The sequence below is a fragment of the Ophidiomyces ophidiicola genome (genome assembly GCF_022830035.1).
Source record: "Ophidiomyces ophidiicola strain CBS 122913 chromosome Unknown scaffold_4, whole genome shotgun sequence".
Lineage (NCBI taxonomy): Eukaryota > Fungi > Ascomycota > Eurotiomycetes > Onygenales > Onygenaceae > Ophidiomyces > Ophidiomyces ophidiicola.
Window position 1 is genome coordinate 555426 of NW_026054644.1, and position 27578 is coordinate 583003.

The 27578-nt window shown below is 51.4% G+C and overlaps 13 protein-coding genes across 13 annotated transcripts; 6 read left to right on the plus strand and 7 right to left on the minus strand.

Annotated features, from left to right (window-relative positions):
* Positions 1 to 992: 992 nt before the first annotated feature.
* Positions 993 to 1448, plus strand: TTR1 (Glutaredoxin; the record flags this gene model as incomplete). Its single annotated transcript, XM_049250703.1, has 3 exons — positions 993 to 1044; positions 1117 to 1215; positions 1285 to 1448. The coding sequence occupies 3 exons, from the start codon at positions 993 to 995 to the stop codon at positions 1446 to 1448; spliced, it is 315 nt and encodes a 104-aa protein (XP_049110287.1).
* Positions 1449 to 1773: 325 nt separating this feature from the next.
* AIM18 (Altered inheritance of mitochondria protein 18 mitochondrial) lies at positions 1774 to 3030 on the minus strand (the record flags this gene model as incomplete). Its single annotated transcript, XM_049250704.1, has 1 exon — positions 1774 to 3030. One exon carries the CDS (start codon positions 3028 to 3030, stop codon positions 1774 to 1776), a length of 1257 nt encoding a protein of 418 aa, XP_049110288.1.
* Positions 3031 to 5035: 2005 nt separating this feature from the next.
* TEF1 (translation elongation factor EF-1 alpha) lies at positions 5036 to 6868 on the minus strand (the record flags this gene model as incomplete). Its single annotated transcript, XM_049250705.1, has 6 exons — positions 5036 to 5125; positions 5184 to 6205; positions 6261 to 6399; positions 6608 to 6666; positions 6731 to 6801; positions 6864 to 6868. The coding sequence occupies 6 exons, from the start codon at positions 6866 to 6868 to the stop codon at positions 5036 to 5038; spliced, it is 1386 nt and encodes a 461-aa protein (XP_049110289.1).
* A 1111-nt stretch (positions 6869 to 7979) lies between these two features.
* Positions 7980 to 8539, minus strand: RPC11 (RNA polymerase III C11 subunit; the record flags this gene model as incomplete). The annotated part of the gene is made up of 4 exons (XM_049250706.1): positions 7980 to 8015; positions 8069 to 8163; positions 8247 to 8456; positions 8527 to 8539. 4 exons carry the CDS (start codon positions 8537 to 8539, stop codon positions 7980 to 7982), a joined length of 354 nt encoding a protein of 117 aa, XP_049110290.1.
* A 742-nt stretch (positions 8540 to 9281) lies between these two features.
* Positions 9282 to 9934, plus strand: LOZ57_001620 (uncharacterized protein; the record flags this gene model as incomplete). Its single annotated transcript, XM_049250707.1, has 3 exons — positions 9282 to 9296; positions 9354 to 9534; positions 9603 to 9934. 3 exons carry the CDS (start codon positions 9282 to 9284, stop codon positions 9932 to 9934), a joined length of 528 nt encoding a protein of 175 aa, XP_049110291.1.
* Positions 9935 to 10704: 770 nt separating this feature from the next.
* LOZ57_001621 (uncharacterized protein) lies at positions 10705 to 11909 on the minus strand (the record flags this gene model as incomplete). The annotated part of the gene is made up of 3 exons (XM_049250708.1): positions 10705 to 11348; positions 11477 to 11828; positions 11883 to 11909. The coding sequence occupies 3 exons, from the start codon at positions 11907 to 11909 to the stop codon at positions 10705 to 10707; spliced, it is 1023 nt and encodes a 340-aa protein (XP_049110292.1).
* Positions 11910 to 12428: 519 nt separating this feature from the next.
* LOZ57_001622 (uncharacterized protein) lies at positions 12429 to 15156 on the plus strand (the record flags this gene model as incomplete). Its single annotated transcript, XM_049250709.1, has 3 exons — positions 12429 to 12584; positions 13861 to 14287; positions 14357 to 15156. The coding sequence occupies 3 exons, from the start codon at positions 12429 to 12431 to the stop codon at positions 15154 to 15156; spliced, it is 1383 nt and encodes a 460-aa protein (XP_049110293.1).
* A 1895-nt stretch (positions 15157 to 17051) lies between these two features.
* Positions 17052 to 17620, plus strand: LOZ57_001623 (uncharacterized protein; the record flags this gene model as incomplete). Its single annotated transcript, XM_049250710.1, has 2 exons — positions 17052 to 17163; positions 17217 to 17620. 2 exons carry the CDS (start codon positions 17052 to 17054, stop codon positions 17618 to 17620), a joined length of 516 nt encoding a protein of 171 aa, XP_049110294.1.
* Positions 17621 to 17882: 262 nt separating this feature from the next.
* Positions 17883 to 19154, minus strand: LOZ57_001624 (uncharacterized protein; the record flags this gene model as incomplete). Its single annotated transcript, XM_049250711.1, has 4 exons — positions 17883 to 18210; positions 18262 to 18672; positions 18735 to 19050; positions 19118 to 19154. 4 exons carry the CDS (start codon positions 19152 to 19154, stop codon positions 17883 to 17885), a joined length of 1092 nt encoding a protein of 363 aa, XP_049110295.1.
* Positions 19155 to 20039: 885 nt separating this feature from the next.
* Positions 20040 to 22813, plus strand: AYR1 (NADPH-dependent 1-acyl dihydroxyacetone phosphate reductase; the record flags this gene model as incomplete). The annotated part of the gene is made up of 7 exons (XM_049250712.1): positions 20040 to 20490; positions 20742 to 20868; positions 21655 to 21879; positions 21947 to 21954; positions 22012 to 22163; positions 22222 to 22316; positions 22417 to 22813. 7 exons carry the CDS (start codon positions 20040 to 20042, stop codon positions 22811 to 22813), a joined length of 1455 nt encoding a protein of 484 aa, XP_049110296.1.
* Positions 22814 to 23460: 647 nt separating this feature from the next.
* LSC2 (succinate--CoA ligase beta chain) lies at positions 23461 to 25170 on the minus strand (the record flags this gene model as incomplete). Its single annotated transcript, XM_049250713.1, has 7 exons — positions 23461 to 23595; positions 23670 to 23962; positions 24017 to 24609; positions 24655 to 24754; positions 24812 to 24884; positions 24939 to 25022; positions 25117 to 25170. The coding sequence occupies 7 exons, from the start codon at positions 25168 to 25170 to the stop codon at positions 23461 to 23463; spliced, it is 1332 nt and encodes a 443-aa protein (XP_049110297.1).
* A 299-nt stretch (positions 25171 to 25469) lies between these two features.
* On the plus strand, positions 25470 to 26115 carry LOZ57_001627 (uncharacterized protein; the record flags this gene model as incomplete). The annotated part of the gene is made up of 2 exons (XM_049250714.1): positions 25470 to 25651; positions 25725 to 26115. 2 exons carry the CDS (start codon positions 25470 to 25472, stop codon positions 26113 to 26115), a joined length of 573 nt encoding a protein of 190 aa, XP_049110298.1.
* A 20-nt stretch (positions 26116 to 26135) lies between these two features.
* On the minus strand, positions 26136 to 27090 carry LOZ57_001628 (uncharacterized protein; the record flags this gene model as incomplete). The annotated part of the gene is made up of 2 exons (XM_049250715.1): positions 26136 to 26877; positions 26933 to 27090. 2 exons carry the CDS (start codon positions 27088 to 27090, stop codon positions 26136 to 26138), a joined length of 900 nt encoding a protein of 299 aa, XP_049110299.1.
* Between the last annotated feature and the right edge of the window lie 488 nt (positions 27091 to 27578).

The window sequence follows — 27578 nt, forward strand, 5'->3', positions numbered from 1 at the left end:
TCACCCGCTTCCTCTGACGAATTTATGAAATACATCCTTTCTCGGCACCTTGAACATCCATTCCGTGTTCTCGAATGCTCAAGTCTATCAATTACTATTCACAGTGCTTTCTTAAAGCCCATTTCTGGAGCGCCTATTTTGTCCTTCCATACAGTACCCTTTTTTTTGATCTTGTTTGCCCTCTTTCTATGCAGTTTCGGTCTTCGTCTGTCCCTGTTTTCTATGGCTTATTCCAGTTGATAACTTTTGCCGACCGTCTCCTTCGTTCCGGGATTGATTTTGTCTTGAATTTTGCTTTTGTTTTACTACCCGTGCATAGTACGAGGCAGAAGATCGTCCTGTAACCAAGAGACTTTCTCAATCTCAGTCGAGGAAATAAAAATATTATAATATCAATCAACAGCATCATAGGACAGGACCGTTTGCCGTCGGAGCCCGCGCTGCCAACCCCTGACGCTCCATCCGCACTCCTGGTGGACGGTGCAAAGCTTGCGCCGCGTGTGCCAATCGGCTGATGTCTGCTTCCAGGGTGGTTCCGAACTGCGGTTGTTTCTTCCAATGTAGAGCCCGGCAGCGTCTATTAGCCTTCTCTAGGTGTGACAGGAACGTGGCAGTGACGCCAGGGCCGCGGACAGCGGCCGGCAGTTCGTCAACGATTACAAGCAGCGTTACGCAGCATCCTGTATGCAGGAGAGAAGCAGAGCAAAAGAAACGACAAGGCGGCAAGCCGGGCTGGGTGCTTGTCTCTCGGCCCGCCAAGTCAACTAACTAACTAGTTAACCCTCCGCGCTCCCCATTTCTAATCCAACGTTCCCCCTCTTCCACCGCAAACCAGACCGACAACCGCTCATTCTACATCCTTGTCTCTCTCTCTCTCTCTCTCCCCCTCTCTCTCGTTCTGTCTTGCAGCTGCTCTCAGCTCACGCTCGCCCACCATTGCTTTCATATTCCGTCGCTTGTTCGGCTCCGTCGCCGGCACTTCCCCCGCAGCCATGGCCGCCGCAAAGCAAAAGACGCAACAGGTCATCTCCGACCACGCTGTTGGTGCGTAGCCGGGGAAAATACTTGACCAATTCGCAAAAGTGAGGCTAGTGCTGATTACAGTGACATGTGTAGTCGTTTTCTCTAAGTCCTATTGCCCCTACTGTACGGCCACGAAGAATCTCCTGACCCTCGAAGGAGCCGACTTCTACACGATGGAATTGGATCAAGTTGGTATGTGTTGGATCAATTTGCTCTATTATTCTATGCTTTGTGTGTTAACTATTGTCCGTGTCACTCTAGACGACGGTGCTGCGATTCAAAATGCCCTTGAGGAAATTACCCACCAGCGAACTGTGCCAAACATCTTCATCAAGCAGAAGCACATTGGAGGAAATTCTGACTTGCAAGCTCGTAAGGGCGAGTTGAAAAGTCTTCTCAAGGAAGCTGGTGCCCTTAAGGCATGAGCGGAAGCAGCGTTCTGGATATACACCCGTTGAAAGATTTCGGTGGCCTTTTGGATGACATTAGACGGCGGAACTACGCAAATTGGATGCCAGTACTTCATACCACCACTGTAGAGAGCAATGTACTTATTCTTTAAATCATTTAATCAGGAAACCTGATATTTAACATGAGATTTACATCCGTGAATTGAGCACATTTTAGATCGTTGACTTTTGACACTTGAGACGAGTATCATTGAATAGATTCTTGTTCACATCATGCAGATAATATAATACATATATCCCATACATCCCAAATTCCAAGACTGGGTCCCTAGATATACACTCAGGCAACCATTTGTTCCACTGTACCAACTGGCCGCTCAACAATGCCCATAACCCCCTCGATGATATTCTGTCTTGCTCCATCACTAGCAACATTCTTCCCTGCAAGGTATTGCATCCACAACAGCCTACTAACCCGCTCATCCGCAACCTCACCCAACCACAGCATTGGTTTTTTATCCCCAGGCTGATACAGTATCTCCAAAGCGCCCACTCTATCCCGAAGTAGCATTAGTGTCTGTCCCTTGGGCACATTCTTGCGCACCCCGCCACCCATCAGAGCCTTGAACTCGCCCATAGCTAGCCCAAAAGAGTCTTCACCAAACTCCGAGACGGCCGGAGAACTCGATCCCTCCTTCGCAGCAAGCTCCTTCGCTTTCGCGTTTGCCTTTTGCGCGCGCGCCGTTATCGCACGAACCCATCCGTCGCGGAGATGTAGGAAATCCGTATTCCGTGTGGGAATGATGCGGAGGGCTGTTCGGATGCCGCCTTCTTTCAGGATCTGGTTCCAAACGTCCTCGCCCCGCTCTGGATCAAGTAGTATCTTTTTGAGCTCGTCTCGTTCGTGTGGTACCAAAGATGTAGCTGTTACAGCGCTATCGGGTGCGCTCGTTACTGGAGAGGCACCTTGTCTGACCAGTCGCTTCTGTAGCGCGGCCACGTCCGAAGCCGCGATGTAGAGTCCGACAACGTATACCTGGATGCTGAGGAATGAAACAGTGCGAATTCCTAGGCCAAGTAGATGATATTCTTCTTCTTTGCCATCGCCTTTCTTCACCTCCTCTCCAATAACCAGTGCGGCTGCCGGGCGAGATGTAGGTGAGTCGAGAGTCTTAGGCAAACGGATTGATTTCGGGAAATGCGGAACGGTCGAGTTTCCCGTGGGAACCTGCTCAACGCCGTCAATAACGACTGTCGCATCATTCGTAGCAATGAGTCCCGACGGCCCATCGAGCTTAATCGCTGCATTGTTATCTTGCCCTTCCCGGCTTTTCTTTTGGACACCATCTGGGAAATAGATCGTTATCACTCCGAACATGGCGACTGCGCACGAGATCATCCCAGCAGCAGAGATTGCAACGGACCGCTTATATTCGCCATGGCTCTTTCGCGCAGATCGGGAAGCATTCCGTAACGGGTTGGCAGTGGAGCGGAGCAGTTGTGAGGAGGATAGAAAGCGCACATGTGATGGTCGTGCTGCGGGGCTGCGGGACACGCATTGGCATAGCATGCGGTGTATAGGTAAATGCGGAGGCATGTTAAGATGCGTTGTGTGTTGGCCTTTGGGCTAATTCGCGAGGCATCTGGGCTCTCTTGATGCCATTGCCGAGCGGGAAGTTGACAAAATATGGGGTGATAACTAGTTAGTGTTTGTTCTGTTTGTTCTCATATGCTGTGGTGATAGTCTCAACAACCGCTGTGGCTGAAGCCCCTGACATAGCTAACTACTCGAGGTTGACGCCAGCCGTGCTAGTATTCAGCAGCAAAAACTGCGCAATTCTTACTGCATAATACCATTCACTGGCACTCATGGACAAAGCTGGGCCGCGCTCGTTAGCGGACCGCGGGCTAGGTCTCCCTGATGAGAAGCGCTCGGCATCTGAGGAACGGAGTATTTTATCTAATTCTAAAAGAATTAAAGGTGCCATGATGTCCGTCAGCCCTAGCCCGAAGGGTTTCTTTCCCAGAGAAAGTATGCTTTTGCCTTTAACAAAAACAACTCCCGAAAATGCCTAAAGACTATATCGCACGTTTTGTCTATGATCGCACACACCTGTCTATGGCCATTGAAATGCCCTTGGAAGTCGTCGGTGGAATATCTTCCCGTGAACTTCGAGACCGCCCGTTTGCGGAGGTTGTCTTTTGCGCGGTCTCATCAAATCAACAGGCGAAAGGGTATGGTGCACATTTAATGGCTCATTTAAAAGAATATGTCTGAGTCACTTCCCCAGTGATGCATTTTTGAACCTACGCCGACAATTATGTTACTGGATGGGATATATATAAAAGATTACGAAGGCGGAACCCTTCTGCAGTGCCCCCATGCTTCCCCAAATTCGTTGTCTTGAAGTCGGCCGGATACTTCTGAAACAAAGAGAAATGGTAAAAGCCAAAAGCCGCTCCTTGGAACAAAAGTCACATTATACATAAGCCGCCGCGGCAGTGGGCCAACGGCGCTATCACCCTAATTGATCCACTCTCTATCCCTGCCATACGGGCAACCGGGTGGTCTCCAAATATGGACAAACTAGGTAGGGAGCCACGTCACGGACCTTATTTCAACGAGCTTCGGCGTTTTCTATATCAAATCCAAAGCCATAAGCAAACATGGCCCTTTCTTAATCCGGTTAGCAGAGATTATGTTCCGGATTATTACAATGTTATTATATCGCCCATGGATCTATCCACTGCGGAATATTGGAGCAGGATTCTTATGCTAATCCAACAGACCTTGTCAATGATCTCAAGTTGATTTATAGCAATTGCCGGCAGTATAACGAGGCAACTACTGTACACTCAAAGTGCGCAGTGAAACTGGAGAAGTACATGTGGAGTCTCATTAAGGAGATTCCAGAGTGGTCTGACCTACTTGAAGACTGACTGACGTTGGTGCATCCTGCCCTTTGAAGTTGGGCTTGTTGCATGCGAATGCACTAGATTCGCATGCACTAGAGGGTAACGCTAGATGAATCTCGGACCAACACAGAAATTAACTTTGAAACCTCTCAGGACTAGCCATCCAGGATGCGTATCTCGATGCACTTCTCCCTACTCCGTACTACTGATGGTATCCTGACCCCTCACCCCCGTTGTTATGAATGTTGCTATCAAAGGGCCTGACGCACAATCACCGTAGTGCTGAGCGTCCCAGCTCAGCATATGCATATCATTTCGTGGATCAACAGATTCACCTACTAGACGTCGTAAATGAAGGAGTAAACGGCCATTCACACGGACGTGGCTACAAGCATTAGAATGAGGAGCTGCAACGGATACAGCGTGAAACTCAAAGTTACGAAGTACACAAGGGTAACGATTTGAGGTTACTTTTTGACACATAATGGACGTGGAACAAAAGATTTGAAGTGTCATGAACCATCAATATCGTTAATTTTTTGAATATCAGGGATCTAAAATTCGAATGTTTTGGTTCGCGGGGGCCGACTACATGATCCTCAGAATAGATAATATGACCTCCTTTGATTCACCACAACTCCAAATCTCACCCCGAACAAGCATGGCAAGCTTCAGATTAGACCAATTTATTTCTTGGCAGCTTTTTGGGCGGCCTTGGTAACCTTGCCACCGGCCTTGTCAGACTTCTCAACGGACTTGATGACACCGACAGCAACCTGTAGTTTCATTCATTAGTATGTGGTCACCTGAAGTTAGGGGAGTGTAGAAGCTTACAGTTTGTCTCATGTCACGGACGGCGAAACGACCAAGTGGGGGGTAGTCAGTGAAAGCCTCAACACACATGGGCTTGGAGGGAATCATCTTGACGATAGCAGCATCACCAGACTTGATGAACTTGGGGTTGTTCTCAACGGATTTACCGGTACGGCGATCGATCTTCTCAAGGAGCTCAGAGAACTTGCAAGCAATGTGGGCAGTGTGGCAGTCAAGAACTGGAGCATAACCAGCACCGACCTGACCAGGGTGGTTAAGGACGATGACCTGGGCGTTGAAAGAGTCGCAGCCCTTGGGGGGGTCGTTCTTAGAGTCACCAGCGACGTTACCACGGCGGACTTCCTTGACAGAGACGTTCTTGACGTTGAAGCCAACGTTGTCACCAGGGTTACCCTGGGTGAGCTGCTGGTGGTGCATTTCGACGGACTTGACTTCAGTGGTGACGTTGGAAGGAGCAAAAGTGACGACCATACCGGGCTTAATGATACCGGTTTCGACACGGCCGACTGGGACAGTTCCGATACCAGAGATCTTGTACACATCCTGGAGGGGAAGGCGGAGGGGCTTATCGGTAGGACGGGTGGGCTGGTCAATGGCATCAATGGCCTCGAGGAGGGTCTTACCGCTGGATTTGCCACCAGCAGCGGTTTCCTTGTTCCAGCCCTTGTACCAAGGAGCGTTGGTGGAGGGTTGGATCATGTTGTCACCTTCGAAACCAGAGATGGGAACGAAAGCAACGGCCTTGGGGTTGTATCCGACCTTCTTGATGAAGTTGGAAACTTCCTTGACAATTTCGTTGAAACGAGTCTCGGACCAGTTGGTGGTGTCCATCTTGTTGATAGCGACGATGAGCTGTTTCACACCGAGAGTGAAAGCAAGCAGGGCGTGCTCACGAGTCTGGCCATCCTTGGAGATACCAGCTTCGAATTCACCAGTACCGGCAGCAATGATGAGAACAGCGCAATCAGCCTGGGAAGTACCAGTAATCATGTTCTTGATGAAATCACGATGTCCAGGGGCATCTAAAAGGGTGTAGTTAGTAATCTGTGACTTGAGGGTGTGGTAGAGGCAACATACCAATGACAGTGACGAAGTATTTGGGGGTTTCGAATTTCCAGAGAGCGATATCGATGGTGATACCACGCTCACGCTCGGCCTTCAATTTGTCAAGAACCCAGGCATATTTGAAGGATTTCTTGCCCAACTCTTCGGCTTCCTAAGGGGGGAAACATATTAGTATACTGAAGAGCGTCAAGGTAAAAAATGCATGGTTCAAAGGGGTCAGGCATGATTGGTCAAAGATCGACAATTCTGCCAAAGTTTGATAGTTGGGCTGGTGTGGTGGGGTAGAAAGCCCTCGCTTGGTGGCTTAGGCGACGGTACCCCACCAGAACAACAGGATGGAGGGGGAAAATGCTGCTCACCTTCTCGAACTTCTCAATGGTACGGCTGTCAATACCACCGCACTTGTAGATCAAGTGACCTATTAAGACGATTGTAAGCGACTGAGAAGCAGGATATATCCGGGAAACGTGGTGATGACTTACCAGTGGTGGTCGACTTGCCGGAATCGACGTGGCCGATAACGACGATGTTAATGTGTGCCTTCTCTTCCTTACTGTAGAGCGCAGTGATGTTAGTCAAAGCGCGAGAGAAGAGTCAAGGATCGAAGCGACTTACCCCATTGTGGAGGATTTCTGTGAAGTTTTTCGAACAAAAAAGGAAAGGTTGAAGTCTTGTAGCTCTTAGGAAGATGCTAGAAGAAATCAGGAAGAATGCTCAGATACTACGGCCAAAGTGCGTAGAGGTGCTAGGGCAGGTCAGCGAGAGTTGCGAGGGCAGGCAAAGGAAGATGGAACTTTATAGGGGGCGGGGGAGATACTCACTGAAGCAGACGAAGAGAAGAAGGGAAAAAAAAAGGATTGTGCGAAAATGAAGAGAGGGAGGGGTTTTTGTATGGAGGGGTGCCCGGGAGGCGAAACCTTGCCCGACCGGGCCTAGCGCGCCCGAATCGACAGCGCTAGGCCGCTTCGGGCTTATCGCACGGTGGGAGGGGCAACCCAGCCCCACCCAGGCTGGTGAAAATTCTGCGTTGCCAGGCGGGAATTGCCTGGTTGGCCCGGCCAAACCTTGCGGCGCTGGTCTACTAGTAGAGACACCGCGCGGTGGGCGTCGAAGCGCGCGCGCTGGGGGGAGAGGCTTTCCCATGGTTTCAGGTAGAGGGGTGGCGCGGCCGCTGCGAAACTGGCGGCGCCCCCATTGGCTGCAAGGTTTTGTCGGAGTCCCAAATATCCTCCCCGCCTTTGCCATTTCAGCGTCATCCACTAATCCAGTGCTTAGCAGCCGCATATCTGAACCTTACGGGGCGGCTGCATGTCTGACTGGGGCTTCTGGCTCTATTGGAAATAGTTTTTACATTGGGCAGATATTCTCTATATAACAGTCTGGGATGGGCCAGTGTCGCGTTACTATTAGGCCATTCTGACCATGTCTCCCTTCTTATCGGTGGAGCCCCAACAACAGTAAACTTATTGCGAGTCTGGCCGACATGCAGTGCCAACACATAGCTTACCATTTCCGGGTAGACGTATAGACTATATACATCATCTGGCGCCCATGGTAACAGTCTTGGAAATCCCACTCTTCGGCAGACACCAGTATGATTGGAGCATGGTGTGGAGGAGTAGCTTGTGCAGCGATATATTGCATTGACAAGATGCACAAGGCCGCAACGAGCCGAAAAAGCTAAGCGAGTAGGCCTGGGTGGTATGCTCGAAGCAACGTGTATCCTGTAACTCAGTTTTCTCTCCATCGCACCCCACAAGTGACACACTAGAAGCCAAGAATCAGCAGCAGAACCGGAGAGAGCTATAAGATATGCATACCCGGAGGAAGGTAGTCATGGGCTCGTCGGCACTGCGGATCTGAAGCTGGTAGAAATAGGCGCGGTCGCTATTGCATCCTTCGGCTGGGCATTGGGCTGTAAGGGAAGAAGAAAAGAAAAGAAAAAAAGAATCATCAGCCCAAACGGTTTCACCTTGCTCCTCCCACACCCACACTCACCGGCCATGTTGTCGGCATTTTTCCATTCATCCTTGCCTCCCATAATATCGGCCACCTCCTTTCGCTTCATCTCGGTGCGCTCGAAGTATGTTCGGTCGAGAACATACTGGTAGGGACAGGTGCGGCATTCAAATCGGTTCACGCCGGCGGGGTATTGTGCGGTGGACGGGCCTTTGGATATGGTCAATGCATTGCTGCAGTTTGGGCAGACTGGAGGAGTGTTAGTACTAAAGGCGCCATTCCTCGCGGAATCGCTGGCATCTAATCGAGCATCACCCACAGGTTAAAGGCATTTCGGGCCAAAAGATCCCAAGTTTCAGGATCCGACAAGGACTGTGGTAAGCCGGCAAGTTTCGCTTTTAGCAAAGCGTGGCTATGAGCGTCATAAGCGTTCCATAATAATCCAGGACAAGCTGGGGCGCCTTTGTGTTGCTGCAGCCTGTGCAGAGAAGGTGATTCTGCTCACGGTTTAATACGCGTTGCAGGGCTGTAACGGGTGGGGGTTGCTGTGCCGCGCGGCTAATTCCGTGAAACTTAATTAAACGCGCGTATTTCAGCTGCACGTGGGGCGTGGGCCGGAAATACATTCTTCCCGCCTATCGTAGGCGCCTGTTCCTGTTCCGTCATCAGCCCAGGGTCATCGTCGCCGTATCAAGACCGTTCACCAAACAGCTCTCGGGTGCTACTCCCCGTACACCTGACAGCTTCAGCCCGCTGGTTTCGTTTTTTTGGATACGCTCGTTTGCGTCCTGCCGCTTGTTCATGTTTGCTCTGCGCTTTTCTCTGCCCGTCAGCCTCCCTACCCCGCCTTCCTGGTCACCCGCCGTCGTCGGCGACTCATTTTCCGCTCGGCCTGCTTCCTCTCCTCTCCTCCGCCCTCCTTTGCCCAGCTTCGCTTCCCGTTAGAGCTAGAATTATTCCCAGCTGAACGATTCCAGCGTTTTAGCATACCCCCTTTCACGTTCCTCACCCATCGTTTGAGCCCTGTCCCACTACCTTGTTCTTTAGCGAAGCTTGAAGTATACAGCCGGCCACATGGCAGACGAAGACGTGAGTAGCCATTTGCCGGCGGTGCTGTGGAGCTGTTGACTCACTCGCTACGTGTAGGGTGCATCTCCCCGGGAGCTCGTTGTTGAGGCCTGTCGTCGTGACCAACCCCACCTGCTGGAGGAGGTCGTGAAGGACAACCTCGAGAACCAGAGCAAAGAAGACATTGCAAAGTTTTTCAACGAAGTTACCGACTCCATGGGCAACTACGCTCTGCATGTCTGCGCCATGTACGGTAGCTGTAAGCAACCTCTCGCCCCCCCTTTGCCCTGCCTGGAACGCTGATCTAGTACCGCCCACGCGGCACAGACGATGCAATGGACTGGCTTTTCGACGTGGAAGGCTTCGAATGTGATCCCCAGAACCGGATCGAAAAGGACAGCCCGTTGCATTTGGCCGTCCGCTACGCCAATGAAAAGGATATCAAGCTGGGCCTGGCCATGGTCAAAATGATGCTCGAAGCCGGCTGTGACCCCCGCGTCCGAAACAAGAATGGGAAGAAGCCAGTGGACTTCACCATCCCGCAGTACAAGGAAGTCAAAATCGCGCTGCAGAAAGCAGAATACGCTCTTCAGGAGGGAGTCGGACTAGAACCGGAAGATGACTCTGATGACGGAACTAGTGGCAGTGACGGTGGGTGAAATATATAGCATGAAAAAAAGTTTTTGGATACTCTGCTATTTGTTGTACTTTCTTGTCTCGTTTTGTGTGTGTCGAGCTGCCTCTGATCCAGCGGCTTACAGAGAACAACTCCTTTTTCTTTCCCACTGTCAGAAAACAGTGATATACCAAAATTCAACTTTGTCAGACTTCTGCTTTTTTTTTTCATTATGGTGATACGACAATTTTTCTTATATCCAACATGGGCATGGCAAAGGTGTTCTGGTCGAGGAAATGGCGCGTGGGAAAAAAGATTCGAAGCATCGCACAAGGTAATCTATATGAACGGGGATGTTGATTGGTATACCCGTTGACTAAAATCTCATCAGGTTCCACTATTGCTTGTTCCCAGCTCCTCGCCAATATTCAAGCATGGGTCGCTCCCCACTTATCTCTTCTCCATTTGCTATTGAAGTGTGATATGATACTCGAGAGCGCATGTGTTGTTTCAGTTTGTTGCTTTATACTGACATAGTTGCTGAGATGCGGGTGTTTAAGGTATGGATTATACTATATTTATTACGGTAGATCACACTCAATATAAAATGTGATTGCCACGGAGGCATCTCCGCCAGCTGGTTTTTGTAGTCTCATAGGCTTCGTAAATGTCGAATGTCCATTTACTTTCAGGACAATAGTAGATGTTAATAAATAAAGCATTAGAACTGCTGAGCTGGGTATTCGTAAGGTTCTCATTAAAGGAAATATTCTATCCATGGACATAAAAACGAACTGAAAACAACTATCCACGCTAATCATCATCATCGTCGACGTCAAGCACAGCCCTACCCCCCCTGGCCGGCCTCCCAGGCCGATTTGACGTGCTCGCCTCTCCCTCCGCCTCCTCCTCCCCCTCCCTCCTCAACCGACCGACGCTCGACACGCCCAGACTCCGACGCAGCTTCTGCTCAAACTCCTCCTCTTCAGCTGCCGCATCCTCCCGCTCCCCCTCCGGCCTCCCTCTCCTACTGGTAGCGCCGAAGCCATAGACCACCCTCGCCAAGCCGGCGACGCCATGGGCGCCGACCTCGACCTTGCCACGCGGGCCGACATGGTAGTCGACGATCTCCTCGCCGGCGTCGACGTCGCGGTTGCGCACGAGGTAGCCGTCGCGGCACATGCGGGCGAGCAGGCGGTCGGTGCGGTCGACGGGCGTGTACGCGTCGGCGCCCACGCGCCGCAGGTAGCGGTCCAGCTTCTGCTCCGCCATCGCGCCGCCGCTCAGCGTCACCAGCGCCACCACGAACGAGTACAGCGCGACGTAGCTGCTCTCCAGCGCGGCGCTGGGCGCGCGGTTGGGCGGCAGGATCGCTGCGGCGCGGTAGGCGGCGGGCAGCGTGGAGATGAGCGTCCAGGATTTGGAGGTGGTGGAGGGTTTTTCGACGCGTTGGGCGGCTGCAGGCGGGGGAGTTAGTTAGGAGATGTTTGTTTGTTTGATCTCTTGTTCAATGTTATTTTTTTTAGGGGAAGGATTAGGGGGGATGTTCATTTGTTCTCTTGACCGATAATGAGGAGATGCGTACCTCGGCGCTGGCTGATGGAGAACTTCTCCTTCAGCGGCTGCTCGGTCATCTGCATGCCAAACACGTCGGCCAGGGCCTTCTGGGCGCCGGCGAACACGGGCTTGAAGGCGCGCGACCGCTCGCCGAGGACCTTGGAGCTCAGGTCGGCGCGGCGGATGGGCAGGCGCGCGTACTCGCTGGCCAGCGCCAGCCGCACCATCTTCTTGACCTGCAGGGCCGTGGTGCCCAGCTCCGAGTCGATCAGGACGTCGTCGTCGCCGTCATCGTCTGCGGGCGAAGCAGCGGCCGCCCGGCGGTGCTGCGAGGGGCCCGGTGGTGCTTGCGAGTACTCGTCCGCGGAGTCGTTGTCGACCTGAAAATTCGATTAGGATGAGCGGTACCTGCAGTGGGAAGGGTGGGCACGTACCGCACGGCGTTTTCGAGACGGCGGCATGGGCAAAGAAGGTGTTTGCGGCGGGTCGGATGGCGTGGTGGTTGCGGGCGGTTGAGCTGACGCGCTGTGGAAAAACGCGCGCAGCTAACTAGGCGGCGATCTGATCAGATTGATAGCCCGTGCAGTGTCGACGAAACAGGCTGGGGCGGGCGGAAATTGCATCAAACGGACTGCTTCGTATTCGCCCCCTTTCTTTTCCGCAGATGTCCCTGGTTCGTCTGGGGTTCTGGATTGGGGCTGTTAGAGTCGAACAAGCAAACGGCATTGACGGGCAAGCGTTGTTGTGGTGTGCATACTCCGTAGTCCCCTTGAAACCGAAGGCTTATCACAGAGACCAAGCAGCTAACTAGCTACCTTGGAGTGGTACCTCGTGTGCTCATGCTTCGCTGCAGCGGAGCGGATGTAGTTCTCCCAACGCGTCAACGACAAGATCCCGCTTAATCAGCAGGGCTCACTCTCCGCGCGACACAGCCAACGCTTCGTCCATCGCTCACAACGCTTTCACCCGCTGCGCACACGATGTCTGACCGGCTCGACGCAAGCCACGACGCGCCGTCGTCGCCGTCGCCGGCGGCGGGCGGCCTCAGTCCACTGCTACGGGACCACGCGCTGCTCAGCCCGCTGGAACAGGAGGTGCTGGACGAGTACGCGAGGCTGCTCGAGAACATGACCAAGGTGGGTGGCGCGCGTGTGTCGTTTGTTCGATTGTTCGATTGTTCGTTTGTTCGTTTGTTCGTTTGTTCGTTCGTTTGCTCGTTATTCTGACCTGGCGCGTCTCTATTCTTTCCAGCTGTCCGACTCCCTGGCGTACCTGGCGTCGCAGCCGGCGGGCGAGACGCTGGACGCGCTGCGGCTGCTGGAGCGCAAGACGGCGACGGTGTACACGCTGCTGAAGGCCAGCGTATACAGCATCGTGCTGCAGCAGCAGATCTACCACGGCGAGGGCGGTGCGTGACGGAATGGGGGACGATCGCGAGGGCTGGAGGGTGTCGGGGACGGTACGGGCGGTGGGCGTGCAGCAACGGCCTCATGGCTGGGAACTGTAGTTAGCCATGGTCCGTAGAGGAACAAGATCGATCGATCGGCGTGGCGGAATAGAAACATTGTCTGGAATAATATCATCCATACAAACTACTACTACATTCCCTCCCAACTCCCTGGCTAGCGGGCTGCTAGCCGCGTTGGCGGGCGCCCGCCACCTCCACACGCCGCGGCCACCGCCGCCGCCTCTCCTTTTCCTTTTCTTTTCTTTTCGTTTCGCTTCGCTTTCTCTCTCTCTCTCTCTCTCTGTCTCTCGTCTCGCGTCTACTCCTGCTGTCTGCTTCTGCTTCTGCTGCCGCTCGCGCCGCTGCTCCGGGCCAAGCCGCCCGCCCGCACTCGCTGATCCGCCCGGGCGTCCTGTTTTTTGTTTCACTTTCCTCATCACCACCACGCGCGGCGTCTCAGGCCAGCCATCTCGGGCCTCGCCGCTGCCTGTGCGTGTGCTGTACTGTGCTGGGCTGGGCTGCGGAGCCTGCGGTGGTGCTGCTGCTGCTGCTGCTGGGCTGCCCTGGCGAAACACGCCGCCTGAACTGCGCCCGCCGCTCTCCTGACAATCAAACCCTCTCCATCTCCACCACCACCACCACCACTCCCGCCGCCGTCTCGTCCTCCACTGCTGCTTCTCGTCCAGCATGTCGATAGGTACGTATCGTAAAACAATCCACGCTTCCTCCCTTGGCGCCGGCTCCTTGTTGGCTCGCCCGCGGTGGAGCCCTCGCTGGGTTGCCAGCCTGTTTTCCCTGCTTTGCCTGCGCGCTCGCCCAGCGCCACCGCGCATCACATCACCACTGCCATCCATCCATCCATCCGCATCCTCCGCCGCCAACACTCGCTCGCTTGCTTGCTTGCTTGCTTGCTCGTTCGCTCGCTCGCTCTGCTGCCTCTCGCTGACCCGGCCCGCCTGCTGCAGGACAGCCTTTCCCTCGACGCGCCGCCCCGGCCCAAAGACCGCCGTCCGTCCCCCCAGCCCAAGGACAAAGACGCCCGCCGCTCTCCCCGCAAGCACTCGCACGACGACGTCAAGGCCCGCCGTCCCGCGAACACCGCCACCACCACCACCTCCTCTTCCCACGCACCGCTCATCGACGTCTTCGCCGACCCGCAGGATTCCAAACTACCCGCCTCCAAGCGCCGTGAGCGACGCCGCCGCAACTCCGAGTCGTCCGTCATGGAGCGTCCCAAGGCCCTCGACGCCGAAGACGACCGCCGCCGTCGTGAGCACAAGCCCAAGGATCGTGACGGCAAGCCCCGTGAGCGCTCGCACCGCTCGCGGAAGAACAACAGCTACAAGCTGGACATCATCGATAAACTCGACGTAACCAGCGTCTACGGCGGAGGTAGCCTCTCCCCCAGTCTTGTTTGGCTCGATTGGGCTCTTGTCGCCGATTACTGACGTCGCTCTCTAGTATTCCATCACGATGGCCCCTTTGACGCTTGCAATCCTCATCGAAACCGTAAGAACCTCCGCAACGCCCCCATGCAGGCTTTTCCCAAGGACTCCCGGAACATGGCCCTGGGAGGCGCCGGCCCCAACAACAGCGAACTCGACCTCAACCTCTTCCACGGCCGGGGCGAGGAAGGCTACGCCGACTTCTCCAAATCCACCGTGCGGCCGGAACGATTCGACCCAACCGCCCGAGTGGAACCCATCCACGGTGCAGAGAGCATGGGGCTCGGCACGTCCACCTTCCTCGAGGGAGCGCCGGCCAGCCGCGCCGCCATCGAGCGTCGCCAGAGCGAGAACGAGGTCGACGCGGTGCAGGCCGGCAACGGCGGGCTGCAGCGCAAGAAGAGTTTGGCGCAGAAGATCCGGGGCATCAACACGCGCGGCGGCGCGGCGGGCCGCGTGACCTCGCCGGAGCCGCTGCTGCGCGTGTCGCCGCTCGGCTCGGGCAAGCGCACCGACAAGAACCCGTTCTTCCAGGACTACGACGAGGCCTACGACCTGAAGAGCGCGCGCATCCAGGAAGTCGTCAACGACGCGAAAAAGAACGGCGGGCCGCGGCCGCGCTCCGCCAGCAGCCCCAAGTCCATTCAGCGCCGCAACACCAACGATGGCGTGACGCCGTCGCACGCCGCTGCCGCTGCCGCCGAGGCCAAGCCGAGCTCCAGCGGCGCTGGCATCGGCGGAGGCCTGATGAACCGCATGAAGAGTCTGCGAAGACCGCGACCGGAGCGACGGACCACTGTCACGGACTCCCATTAAAGTCTTCTCCCTCGCCTTCCCCACACGGCCGTACACGCTCAGGCCCATGGACATCGCACACGAACGCATGCGGCATGCCTTGGAAAAACCCATGACTCCTTCTGTACTCTCTTGATATTTTTCTTCCACCTCTTTCTTTTGTGTCCTATGTTTTTTCTTTCTCCTCCTGATGATTCCCATGTCGTGTCGTTTTTTATTTTTTGCCTAATTGTCCTCGGATTGCTCATGTTCCTCTGACCTGACCAAGTGTACGGCCTTACCCTTTTTCTACCGGTTCTCTCTCTACCTCTCTCCAGTGCATACGTGCTGCCCTCATGTATCCTGCACGCCACTTTCTTTTTTCTTCTTCTTGCTCATGTGTTCCTACTTGGTCGAGCTCTTTTCTATGTCCTTGTTTTTTACTTATTGCTTGTTACTCTCAATCGACGGCGTAGGTAGAAAATCCCAGACGGCATATCTCATTTCTACTTCCGTAGCCACTACTCCTCCGTACTCTCCCCCCTTTTTCCCAGCCATGCTCGATCACGCTCCAAACCTCGCCGAACAAGTTCCCCCCGACGGGAAGGAACCGAGGTTTATGCCGGCAAGAGAGCAGAAACCCCCGCCCCCCCAAAACCCCAAAGATAATAAGTAAAACCGCGCAGGGCAGCGCTGCACGCAGGGATCAGCCTGGCTTGCAACCCGAACTTGCATGGTTTAGGCGCCCGGGAAGGGGGGGGGGAGGGGGGGTTGGTGCGGCCAAGTCTCGCAGTTAGTTAGTGTGGAATGAGCGAGGGAAGCGAGCGTGCTCCGTATTATTATTATTATTTTCCAGGGGAATGATTCCCACCAAACTACTTCGTACGGAGTACGGAGTACTATGGGGTGGTTGCTGCTGCTAAGATTTCTTCCCTTCTCCCCCCCCCTTTTTTTTTTCCTTCCTTTCTTCTCAGAAACAAACGGTAGTTGATAATACGGAGTACGACTAAGTAGATGTTTAGCTCGCTAGCTAGCTAGCTAGCCTGCCCTGGGCGGGTTCCTGCACTGCTGGACTGCTCGAGCTGCGTGTTTGTTTGGCATGTTGGGTGGGTGACGGGAATTCGGATGCTGGGAGGGAGCGTCGTTGACGACTAGCAGTGCTATCACTACTGACTAGTTACTGGTTATCTCGGTGCGTTGGAGAGTTCTACATATTTTCTGCAGGATAAGGCTGGCATGCATACTTAAATGGTTAATTATACGCCACCTGCCTGGCCTGGCCTGTCGTGGCCAGACCCAGCGACGGCAAAGACAAAAAGACAAAAAAAAACAAAAAGGGGATCTCGAAATAGAATGGAATATAAGCCTCCTGCTTTGTTTTCTAGTTAATGTATAACTTATGTAGTTACCTGATTGTCATCTCTCTCCCTTGCAACAATAATGGAGTAATAATAATCATCATCATCATCATCATAACTACGAAGTATGCACTCCGAACGTAGCACAGCAAATAACCCTTCCCTCCCTCCCCTCGTGGCTCGAGAAGCTGCACTGCTGCAGTTTGCAAACCAGCCACGTCGTCAGCGGCACCGGCAAGAATGGAGCCTGTCCCCCCCCCGGTGTGATGTGTGTTTGAGAGGGGGACGCAACGAACTAACCGATGCGAGAGAGAGTGAGAGAGAGAGAAGAGAGAGCAGGTGCGTTGGAAGCGAGATGCACTCCTGTCTCAAGTTGGCCGGCTGCTTGAAATTCTGCGGAGGGAGGGGGAGCGGGGGGAGATTTTTGTCGTCTATTGCTAGATAGTAGATATATAGCTAGCTATTTAATACGGGGTGAGATTGGGAGTTTTTATTTTATTTTGCTTTCTACAGCATCACAGCAATTGCATACATAGTTTAAATTCAGCATTATCCAGTCTATTCATACTTCGTGACAAAATGGCGGCAGAAACACCCATCCAGCAGAACATGCAGTCCCGGAACGCCGACTACGCTTCCAGCTTCGACAAGGGACACCTTGCCCTTCCGCCGGCAAAGAGCTACCTCGTCGGTGCGTTCACATACTATCCCACGCCAGGCCATCTGATATCTAACTAGCCCCAGTAACGTGCATGGACGCGCGCATCGACCCAGCTGCATCCTTCGGCATCGATCTCGGCGACGCCCACATCATCCGCAACGCAGGGGCCAACGCGCGCGACGCCCTGCGCTCCGTCGTCATCTCCCAGCAGCTCCTGGGCACCAAAGAGATCCTGCTCGTCAAGCACACCGGCTGCGGCATGCTGACCTTCACGAACGAGGACGCTCGCGCCATCGCAGAGAAGAATCTGGGTGCGCACGTCCGCGCGGAGGCCGGTGCCATTGACTTTCAGCCGTTTCCGGACCTGGAGGAGGCTGTGAGGTCGGATGTGGACTGGCTGCGAGCCCAGAGCCTGGTGCTTCCGGGGATCCCGATCTCTGGTTGGGTGTATGAAGTTGAGACGGGAAAAGTGAGACGAGTTGTCTGAGACTTCCGCCCTGAGTTTTTTTGTCGAAAGTTAGTGTAACTACATATATAGCGATAACGGCCTAGATTTAGTATGCATAGAATTTCAATCAGCTAAAGTGGATAAGCAATGCAAGATTATGTATTATGCTAAATTTGGAGGAAAAGTGGCCTTCAAATAGTAGAAAAAACGGTAAAAAAAAACACATAGGCGTGCAAATATTCTCAGCACTCACCTAGCATTGTACTTTTGTTTTTAAGATTCTCGGTTTTTCATTTAAGGATCAAGTTATAGGTTGGACCTCGTAGGTCTTGAATCCTCCTTCGTCTCTATCTTCGCCCTTTTGGGGCCATAGAATATGTCGCATTCTGATCGCTCGAACCATCATGTACAAGACAAAGAAATAAGTGAAGAAGAGGAACACAGTCAGCACACAGCCGACGATACCAATCGCACGGCTCGAAAACGCTCGGGCAATGGCAAAAGTGGATGTCACCAGAGCAGTGTTGGGAAACACAAAAGAGAACCACGTCATGGAGAAGATCATCGTTGAGCTACCGACAATCGAGGTATGTGCGAAGATGGCTATAAAGAAAAAAAAGATCGCCAGTCTATGTGCAACACTGTTAGTTAAACGGCAGATCTTAAGTGCGAGTACATACCCCCAGAGCCAAAGAGATGCAAAATATGCCACAATGCAGATAATCTTTGCGCTCAATTGCGAATCTCCCAGAAACCCATCGGGAACAGCGCGATAGGCGTTGCTCCCCATTGACACAAGCCCCACCACCGTAAACGCACTAGGTCCCACAGAGACAAACATCCCCGGACGTAGGTTTTCCTTTGGAAGCTTTTGTGTCATCAATCGATAGATAAAGGCAGAATATACCATCATGGATACCAGAAAGCCAATGCCCTGGATGGTGTTGCCTCCGATGATGATACGCCACGCATCAGCTTGAGGCAGTTTGGCACTCAAAACGCCGGCGAGTGGGCCGACAATCAGCATGGGGTAAGCCGGAAATATCCAGATGGGCGTCATTTGGGCGATAGTGAAGGTCTGGGTTGACCACCTGGGACGGCGAATCAGTATGTATGGAACTTCGCCTCGGATCGCGGTGTCTATATCACGTACAAAACAAGGTATATCGCGGCAGATGCAACTACCGCCAAAGCTGCGTCGAACCAAAAGAGCACAACAACAGCTTGTTGAAGCCACTCTCCGGTCTTAGATGGTCCATACTGGGATATATTGATGAGAATGGTGCCAAAGGACACGATCGCAGCGGGAGCAAAAAGAGATTCCGTAGGATGGAGGAACGATGCTTTGAAAGTATACGGAAACATGTAGAACCGTAGCAGCAGCAGCATCCATATGATCAAATACAACGCTATGTTTGTAATGAAGATAGCGATAGAAATAGTCTCCAGACCTTTGAACTGATACGGGACTGGCGCACACCATATCAGCTGGGTCATTTCTCCCAGGATAGAATAGCGTTGGGTAGGAAAACACACCTTGGTAGAGAACATTGGCCAACCCCCCCGTGGCCATGGTCAAGGTGAAATACGCCCAGGTGATATGTCTCAACCTCTCTCTCCAAGGCAAACTACTGGGGATACTATCCACCAGAGCGAGCGGGGGCCCTAGGGTCGAGCAGGCGTCGCCCGTCACCGGCGGCGGGGATCTTGTGTCTCCATTGATCACGATCCCAGCACTGGGATTGTGGTGGACAGAGCAGGACCGACGACGCCTCGAGATCACGGCCACGACCGGTGATAGCTCGTCGTCGAACGGCGCCTGCGACAGCGAATGGAGAGCAGGCGGACCCCTCTCTACATCCTCGATGGTCGGAGTCCGGTAGCCATCGTCCCCCGGCAAACGCAGGTGTCTTGGGACGGCTGAGGGGCACTGCATCTCCACGCACCAGGGCGATGCCGGGATGTCGGCATCGCGAACGCAAATATATGGAACTAAATCCGAGATCCAGGAGCGGTGGTCGTTCGCTTCTGAGGGAAGAGGGTGGCACGGGCGTCTGTGTCCCGCAGTACGGCCTCCGATGATTGAGAATCACGCAGATGTTGGAGAGAGAAGAAAGTTGTTTGGCGCAAAACGATCTTGGTCGCAGCCAAGCCGGTTCAAGCTCGCGGGGCGTGTCATGGCGCCGAACGGCTCGCTTAGAGATCTGATCGGCCTCAAGTGGAGAGCATGGCGATGCCAATCTTGCTGACTCCGGACTCATCGGCTGCTCTCAGTTGAGATGGCTCTCGTCCTTTTCCTCGGTCATGGCGCTTTCCGTTTGTCGTTTCTTTTTTTTGTGAAGCGACGCGACGCCCTGAGATCCCTTGATAGCTTCTCTTCTAATTATCAACCAAAGGTCTGTGTTTTCATTGCTATCCTCTATTTAGTAGCTTCTACGAAATATTCGTATTTTTGGCGATGTTGGAGTCCTTGAGTACCTTGAAGTACACCTCACTGCTCTCGGCGGCATATCAGGGGAGCCTGAAACTCCAAATAGCCAGAACAGCAAGCTATGAAGACCAGATGTCAGGCTTACCCCAGACTACTTCGTCGATAAACCCGTTTCTTCGGCTAAAATTGCAGCAATTGGAAAGCAATATATGCTACTATAAAACCTATGTGGATGGGGTTACTGGCTTGCATAAGGACAATGTTATTTCGGCGGAGGATTACCGACAAGAGACAAATCTGGCCAAAGAAATTGTAGATATTAAAAGCCTGAAGCGACTGATTATCATGCTAGGAAACAAACCGATAGCAGAAGACATGCATGACAGTATTTGGTCCAGCCACAAAAGTCTAGAGGAAACATTGACCGCTATCATTTCGCATCGATTAGACAATTTTGCGGTACTAGACATGAATCCATGTACGCCCAGGCCCGTGAAGGCCCAGGTCTATTACCAAGTTGGGCGTCAAGGCATGATATGTGCCACGTTAGTGGTTCATATAAGCCCAAGGCACAAGTTGGGTTCTTTCATTTACTGCTTTCGACACTGGATACACTGTCGCTTGTCTCCACATGTGGAGGGTGGATGAAAAACCCCCACCTGGGCACCCAAAACAGTACGCAGTCTTGCTCTCCACCTAGGGATTCTCTGACAATACTAAAATTGGCAGTTATAACCATGCGTAAATCAGCGCAGGAAGCCGTCGAGCTAGGTCAAGTAGCGATGATACCAGCTGACGGATGCTGGGCTCTTATAGTGACACACGCCAGCTTTATGGATATCCCACTTGATTCCAGGTCGGCCTTGAAGGTATTTGGCGAAGCAGTGATAGAGGGTCTAGTATGGATGTGTTGGCTAAAGGCAATCCAACAGAGTCTCCATCAGAAACCACTCATGTGTATCAATAGCTGCAAACCTTCAATGCACTATTTAGTTATTTGATTCCTTATTACCTATGCAATTCAGGAGTTGATGGACAACTATGAATGGTGTAATAACATCCAAAACCAGGAATTTGTATGGGAAGTGGTTGGCCGCTATCTTTGAAGAGAATTCTTTGTAGTGATGGCAAAGTATGTTACTATTCCAACCAAGTTTTTGGAAGAGTCTGTGACCAGGGAATCTTGACAAGATTGTCCTTCTGTGGATGAAGAAACGTGCCTTGTGATTATGCACGAGGCTCGAAAGAGAGTCGCCAAACAAGAAGCGGACTTGTATCGCGGCGTGTCCTGCAGTCCCTCATGTGAAGTTTCTCTGATTTCACACGAAAGTGATCGTGGAGGTAGTTGCCTAGTTGGGTAACCGGGGCAGAAAACTAACCTCTCGGGCCGACATAGATCCGCGGCCCAGCGATTTCCATGTGATCGCGAGTTGCGGAACGGCAGACGCGACTTTCTCGGGTCTCCGTCTTTCGTCAAAACAATTTGCTGTATGTTTTTTCTAAAGCCGTATTTATAACAATGGAAAATCAAAAATCTGTTCTCATCACTGGGTACGTGCGCCCCTCGAAAGTATGTATGGCATAATTTTATATACATACATACATACTTCGCCTGCAGCTGACCCAATATTTGCTGGAATAGATGCTCCCCCGGCGGTATAGGCCATTCGCTGGCCCTCGAGTTCCACCGGAATGGGCTTCGTGTATTTGCCACTGCAAGGGACAGAAACACTCTCTCCGACCTGAATCAGCGGGGGATTGAGACTTTAAGTTTAGAAGTCGATCAAGACCAGAGCGTATTGGCCTGCCGAGATGAAGTTGTATCGCTGCTGGGAGAAAAGGGCTTGGATTACCTGGTCAACAATGCGTGAGTATTCTTTTTTCTCCCTTTTCTAATATTCTGTCGCGTTAACCGTTGTTTGTGACCTTTGTAGCGGGCAGAGTACGCCTTTCATCCCACGATATTTCGTTGCGGGCTAGATTTCTCACAAACGCTTAGACTATACCGTACCGGCGCTGGACGTCGATATAGATGAAGCGCGCAAAACCTTCGAAACTAATTTTTTTGGCGTTATACGCATGTGCAAGGCTTTTGCACCCCTCCTCATCAAGGCGCAGGGCACGATTGTTCAAATCGGTTCAATCGCCGGGGTACGACGATTGCTTATACCTTTTAGACAACTTGCAATTACTAACAGGCTACCTTTAGATAATACCCTACGTCTTTGGCTCAGTATATAATGCTTCCAAAGCGGCTCTCCACTCCTTCAGCGATACGCTACGGGCGGAATTGGCGCCTTTCGGGTCTGTAGTTACACCACTCCCAAACCCCAACAAATTCAAACGAGAATTCTTTTTTTTCTTGTGCGGAGATGAGAATTAACCTTTGGCTGCCTGGATCTAGTGTTCAAGTCACAACCATTATAACCGGAGGTGTTAAATCCCGAATCGCTCGGCTGGAGCGTGTTCTCCCGCCCAACTCGCTCTATCTTCCCATCAGCGATGATTATGCGCGTCGTGTTACTCACAGCCAGAGTGGCGCTATGCCAAATGAGATCTATGCCAGAAAAGTTGTCACCCAGATTCTCTATGGGGCCGCTCCTTGGAGATGGATATGGCCCTGGAGCAAAGGCCCCGGGCGGATGAAGTGGATCTGGGAGGGCAACAAAGCAAAAGTTGTGTACTTGCTGAGTGCTGGCTGGACATGGGTGGGATTTTTCCAGATGATATTAAGCCGAATGTTTAATCTGTGGAAACTGCGAAGAGCGTTCCTAGAGGAGAGAAAGAGAGGAAGAAGGTGAGAAATGCACACGGAGGAAATAGAATCACAGTCTATCCTGGACCCCCGAAAGGTGGATTGATATCAAAAACACGCTTCACTGAAAGAATGCATAACCAGTGGCGTCGGTGAGTAATTGTGTTTTCCCTAATGTAAATTGCGTGAGAGAATGGGTATTTTGTATATATGTACATGTGACTTAGGATATGTAGGTAATTTTTTTATCCAATTTGACCAGTGTTCATTTCCCCCTGAAGGAACGAAGGTATGTATATACAAGTATACTATGCGAAAAAAAATTTATAAAAAGGTTGCGGAGGATAGAATACACGTAAGATGAAAAGGCAATGCGAACGAAGTTTTGGCACAAGCCTCAAGGCGAATAACAACGGCAAATTCAAGATATCCTTCTATGATTTCCTCTACTTCATAGAAACCACCCTTTATCTAAACTAAAAAAGTACATTTTCTGGTATTCACCCTAGCCATGGTCCCCAGGAATCGCAGTCGATATCAGCTCAACCACATGCATATTCGTCTGTGACCGCGCAGGAAAGAAGTTAGCAGTGAAGGCGTGAAGTCGCTTCATTGATAGTTGCTGCTGATCAACTGCTCGAGTACTGGGGAAAATGGCTAGAGGAAAGCATGGAAGAACGAGGCGGACCAAAATTAAATACCGAGCGTGAATTCGACACCAACGTCAATATCACGGGCCATCTTGACGACCTTGGAGAACTGCACTGATTTCTCAGCCGCATTCTGGAGATCTTCGATCGAAAAAATCTTGAGACCGGAATCGTTGATCTTAGAAGACGTTGTTAGCAACCTGCCACGTAGTTATGGTATTCAAGGCGCCGAAAGGAAAGCTACGAACGTACCAACTGGTGGGCTTTTTCCATGTTAGTGCCCTGTAAACGAGCAACGATGGGAGTGCGAAGGTTCATATCACGGACGACATTAATCAAACCCTGGGCAATGGCATCACACCTAACAATTCCTCCAAAGATGTTGACAAAAATGGCAGTGACTTTGGGGTCGCTAGTGATGAGTTCGAAGGCAGATTTGATCGCAGAAGGAGTAGCACCACCGCCAACGTCAAGGAAATTGGCAGGGTTGCCTCCGTTGAGTTTGATGATATCCATAGTTGCCATAGCCAAGCCAGCTCCGTTGACTTCAAAATATTAGAGCTAGCCATTACATTAAAAAGGATGGAAGGCCGGCTTACCTAAACAACCAATATCACCATCCAACTTGATAAAGTTCAAACCAAACTCAGCAGCTTTGACCTCATCAGGGTCTTCTTGAGTAGTGTCTCTTAAAGAGAAGACCTCTTTTTGTCTGAATTCGGCATTGTCATCGAAGTTAAGTTTGGCATCCATAGCCAAGACTCTGTAGTCGGTGGTTTCGGCTAGCGGATTGATTTCGATCTGTGTTGCATCTTTCTCCATGAAGACCTTATATAACTTCTGGATCGTGTCCTTGGCTTCTTCGATGCATTGCTCTGAAAATCCCAAGCCAGCGGCGATTTTTCGGGCGATTTCATCAGTAACGCCAACTTTGATGTCGATCCGGGTAGTTGTAATGGCTTCCGGGCTTTCTTTTGCAACAGCTTCAATGTCCATACCGCCTTGCGAAGAGGAAACGATGACGGGTGATTGCGATGCTCGATCCATAAGGACAGCAAGGTAGAATTCTCTGCGGGCGTATTTACGCTCGCAGATATAGACGGAGCTGCATAACCGTCCTCGGGCTCCGGTTTGTTTGGTGATGAGGTTATGGCCGATCATTTGACTCGCAAACATTCGGGCTTCGGTTGGCCTAGTTCATTGTTAGATGGAACTAGCGAGCCAGAGGTATACCCACGAGTATATAATGCGAACTCCGCCTTTCAGGCCATTATCAAAAGTCCCTTTTCCTCGACCACCAGCTAGTACCTGGGCCTTGATAACCACATCCTCTCCGCCTAATGATAGATAAGCATATGTCTGACAAGTAAGTAGCATATGTTACGAGAACATACCAAGCTCCTTTGCAACAACTTCAGCCTCGTCTGCAGTGCGTGCAACTTCACCTCTTGGCACACCAATGCCGTACTACAGCGGAATTAGTCGTAGATCGTCCCTAATCTATGCAGGTAATGTACGGACAGATTTTAAGACATTGGCAGAAAGGTATTCGTGGATGGCGAGGTTTCTCCTCTGGTTTTGGAAGGCACTTCTGAAAGGTGTTTCCTGTGAACAAATTATTATCAGTACCACGTATGTTCTGGAGGGGCGGGGCAGAAAGAGCGCGTGTAAAACTGATGTTGACATTGAGCTTCCTTACCACTGCAGGCCTTAGAACGGCAGCAATCGATCTGCTGCGCGCGAGCTTGAACATTGTGAAAACAAACCGACTTAAATCAGAAACAAGAAAACCAGAAAGATTGCAAAACTTGAGAGAGAGGAGATGAGAGTCGCTTGCACGGAACACTGCCCCAAGGTTTTCCGGCGACAACGTCTCGATTTCCCAAACGAGAGAAGTTGCGGGAGTGTCAGAGTGACTGCACTAGCCCCAATTTGGCCTGGTATCGTAATAATATTAATCCGTTTACCCGCAGAGCCGCGATCTTAAACCGTTGGATCTCGGCAAAGAATTCGTGTCTCTGTAGAGGGCGTACAAATTGGCCATTCTACAACATGGTATCTTCTGCCTCTGAGGCTGAAGTCGTCTTTAATAGGGCTAATGTGGCATTGGCACGAAGCCAACGCTTAATTGCTTCCTGGTTGCCTCCAAAATCCGAAGCAGATATTGCGAACGAGAAGACGGAAGAAGAGCTTCGAAAGGAGGAAGATGCAATATTCACTCCGGTTCCAGAGAAGTGCGTTAATACTGGTAGTCAGAGAATTTAATACAGAGCACTCAGAAGCTAATACAATTTAATTACTTTGCAGACTTGGACTGGGTGCTCCATTGCCGGACAAACAGGCTGACGGGAGTTGGAATCGCCTAGAACTTAGCTCCAATGACAAATTAAGAAAGCAACTGTTAGGCAAAAATGCCAAAACCATGGTTTCTCGGAAAAGTAACATAAAGCAGACAAAACAACCAAATAAATTACAAGAAGTACCGCAATCAGACACGGACGAGGAGGAAAGCCGATCGTCATTGGGCATGCGAAACAAAAAGGGAATATCACGTCCAGTGAAAGGCGTTGATGCCGGTAAAACGGATACTGGTCAAGTAGGGAGGGCAACTTCAAACAAGAAGAGAACCAGTAGTTATTTAGACGAAATTCTGTCCTCAAGGTCGAAAAAGAAGAAACAAAAACGCAATGGAGACTGATGTTTAGGGACGACGCCACTTTATTTACCTCTAAGAGTTTGAAAGCGACTCAACAAGGTGGCAGAATTTATTGGCTTGGGCGCTTCCGTACTGGCTCTTGTCCTTTTTGAGATTGGCTGTGTGTCGCTCTGTGTACCAAGACCAAACACCTCCTGGATATTTTCGGCACTCGTGGCTCGCTCCCCGTATTTGCGTCTACCCTGAGTTTTCGATACCATAGCGGCGGCCCTGTTCTCGATATTTTTCTCTTTCAACAACTGATAGTCCTCTCGCTGTTTTATAATCACGTCGTTTAAGATTTCCGGCAGGGTAACCATTCCCTTAACATAGCCGTGCGCGTACATAATTGCTGCCAAACGCCGCAATTTTGATTCTGGGCCTGTCGATTTGTAGATGCTTTCTACTAGCGAGGAGGACATCTTGCGGTTGGCTCGTGAGAAGAAATTGAACATTCTATTCACAACATCGCCCGCAAGCCCTTCAACCCCAAACTCTTCCGCGAGTAAATACAAGTCTTTCAAATGAGAATAATACTCATCGTCAGACTTGCTTTCTTGACTTGGTAGGATATTGTGGTATAGCCAATTTGCAAAGTCGCCAAACACGTCAGCCTCCAGCCAGTCAAGATCGAATGTTTTCGAGGACAGATTTCCGAGACGCTGTAGGCACCATTTTGACTTGCCCGCAAAAACATGCGTATGAAGAAAGAATTCTTCTCGCTTAGCTCCGACGCGTAGTATCACAACAGAGCGGAATGGTTGCCTGTTCAGGGTTAGCCATAATTAAACGCCGATGGTTTCTTTTCAATGACACTTACGCGGTTAGATCTGTCGTCGGCTTGATATTGCCTTTTTCTGGCAACCGTTCCGTGAGTATACTCGTTTTGGATTGTCGTCTTGCCGCCAGAGGCACGTCGTCATCGCTAGAGTATATCAATCCAGGATTTTCAGGCTCAGTCATTGCTACCACTTCCATCTGGGACAAGGGTAATGGACTTCAATCCTCTCAAGTGGTATCAAGGTATCATATCACAAGTTGCATGCAGTAGAATGTGAAGGTTTCTGTTTTTCAGAAATGCTGAGCTAATGTGTTGTGTTATGGAAGTTGATGTGTCGTGAAAAATGCATCGCTCTAGTCAAGAAGACCCTAGAAGTTGTTTTATGTTCTTCCCATTACAATATGTTTTGTGTCATTCTCATGCACACACAAACACCATTTAACTGGCAAGATTTAACCTGAGGGTCTGGTTTCATGTTTGGCAGTGGTCACTAAGATAGACACTCTCAAGTAATAATCAGAAATCTGACGGAATTAAGTGCAAAAAGTGATTAGCACATGGTGCATATCCCTGAAGGAAGAAGCAAGTATGGTTAGTTTTGAAAAGATAATTTTTAACAAGGAGGCTGAGAGGGAGTAGAAGAGATATTTACTATACTCAATTGCAGTAGATATCCAGTACCAAG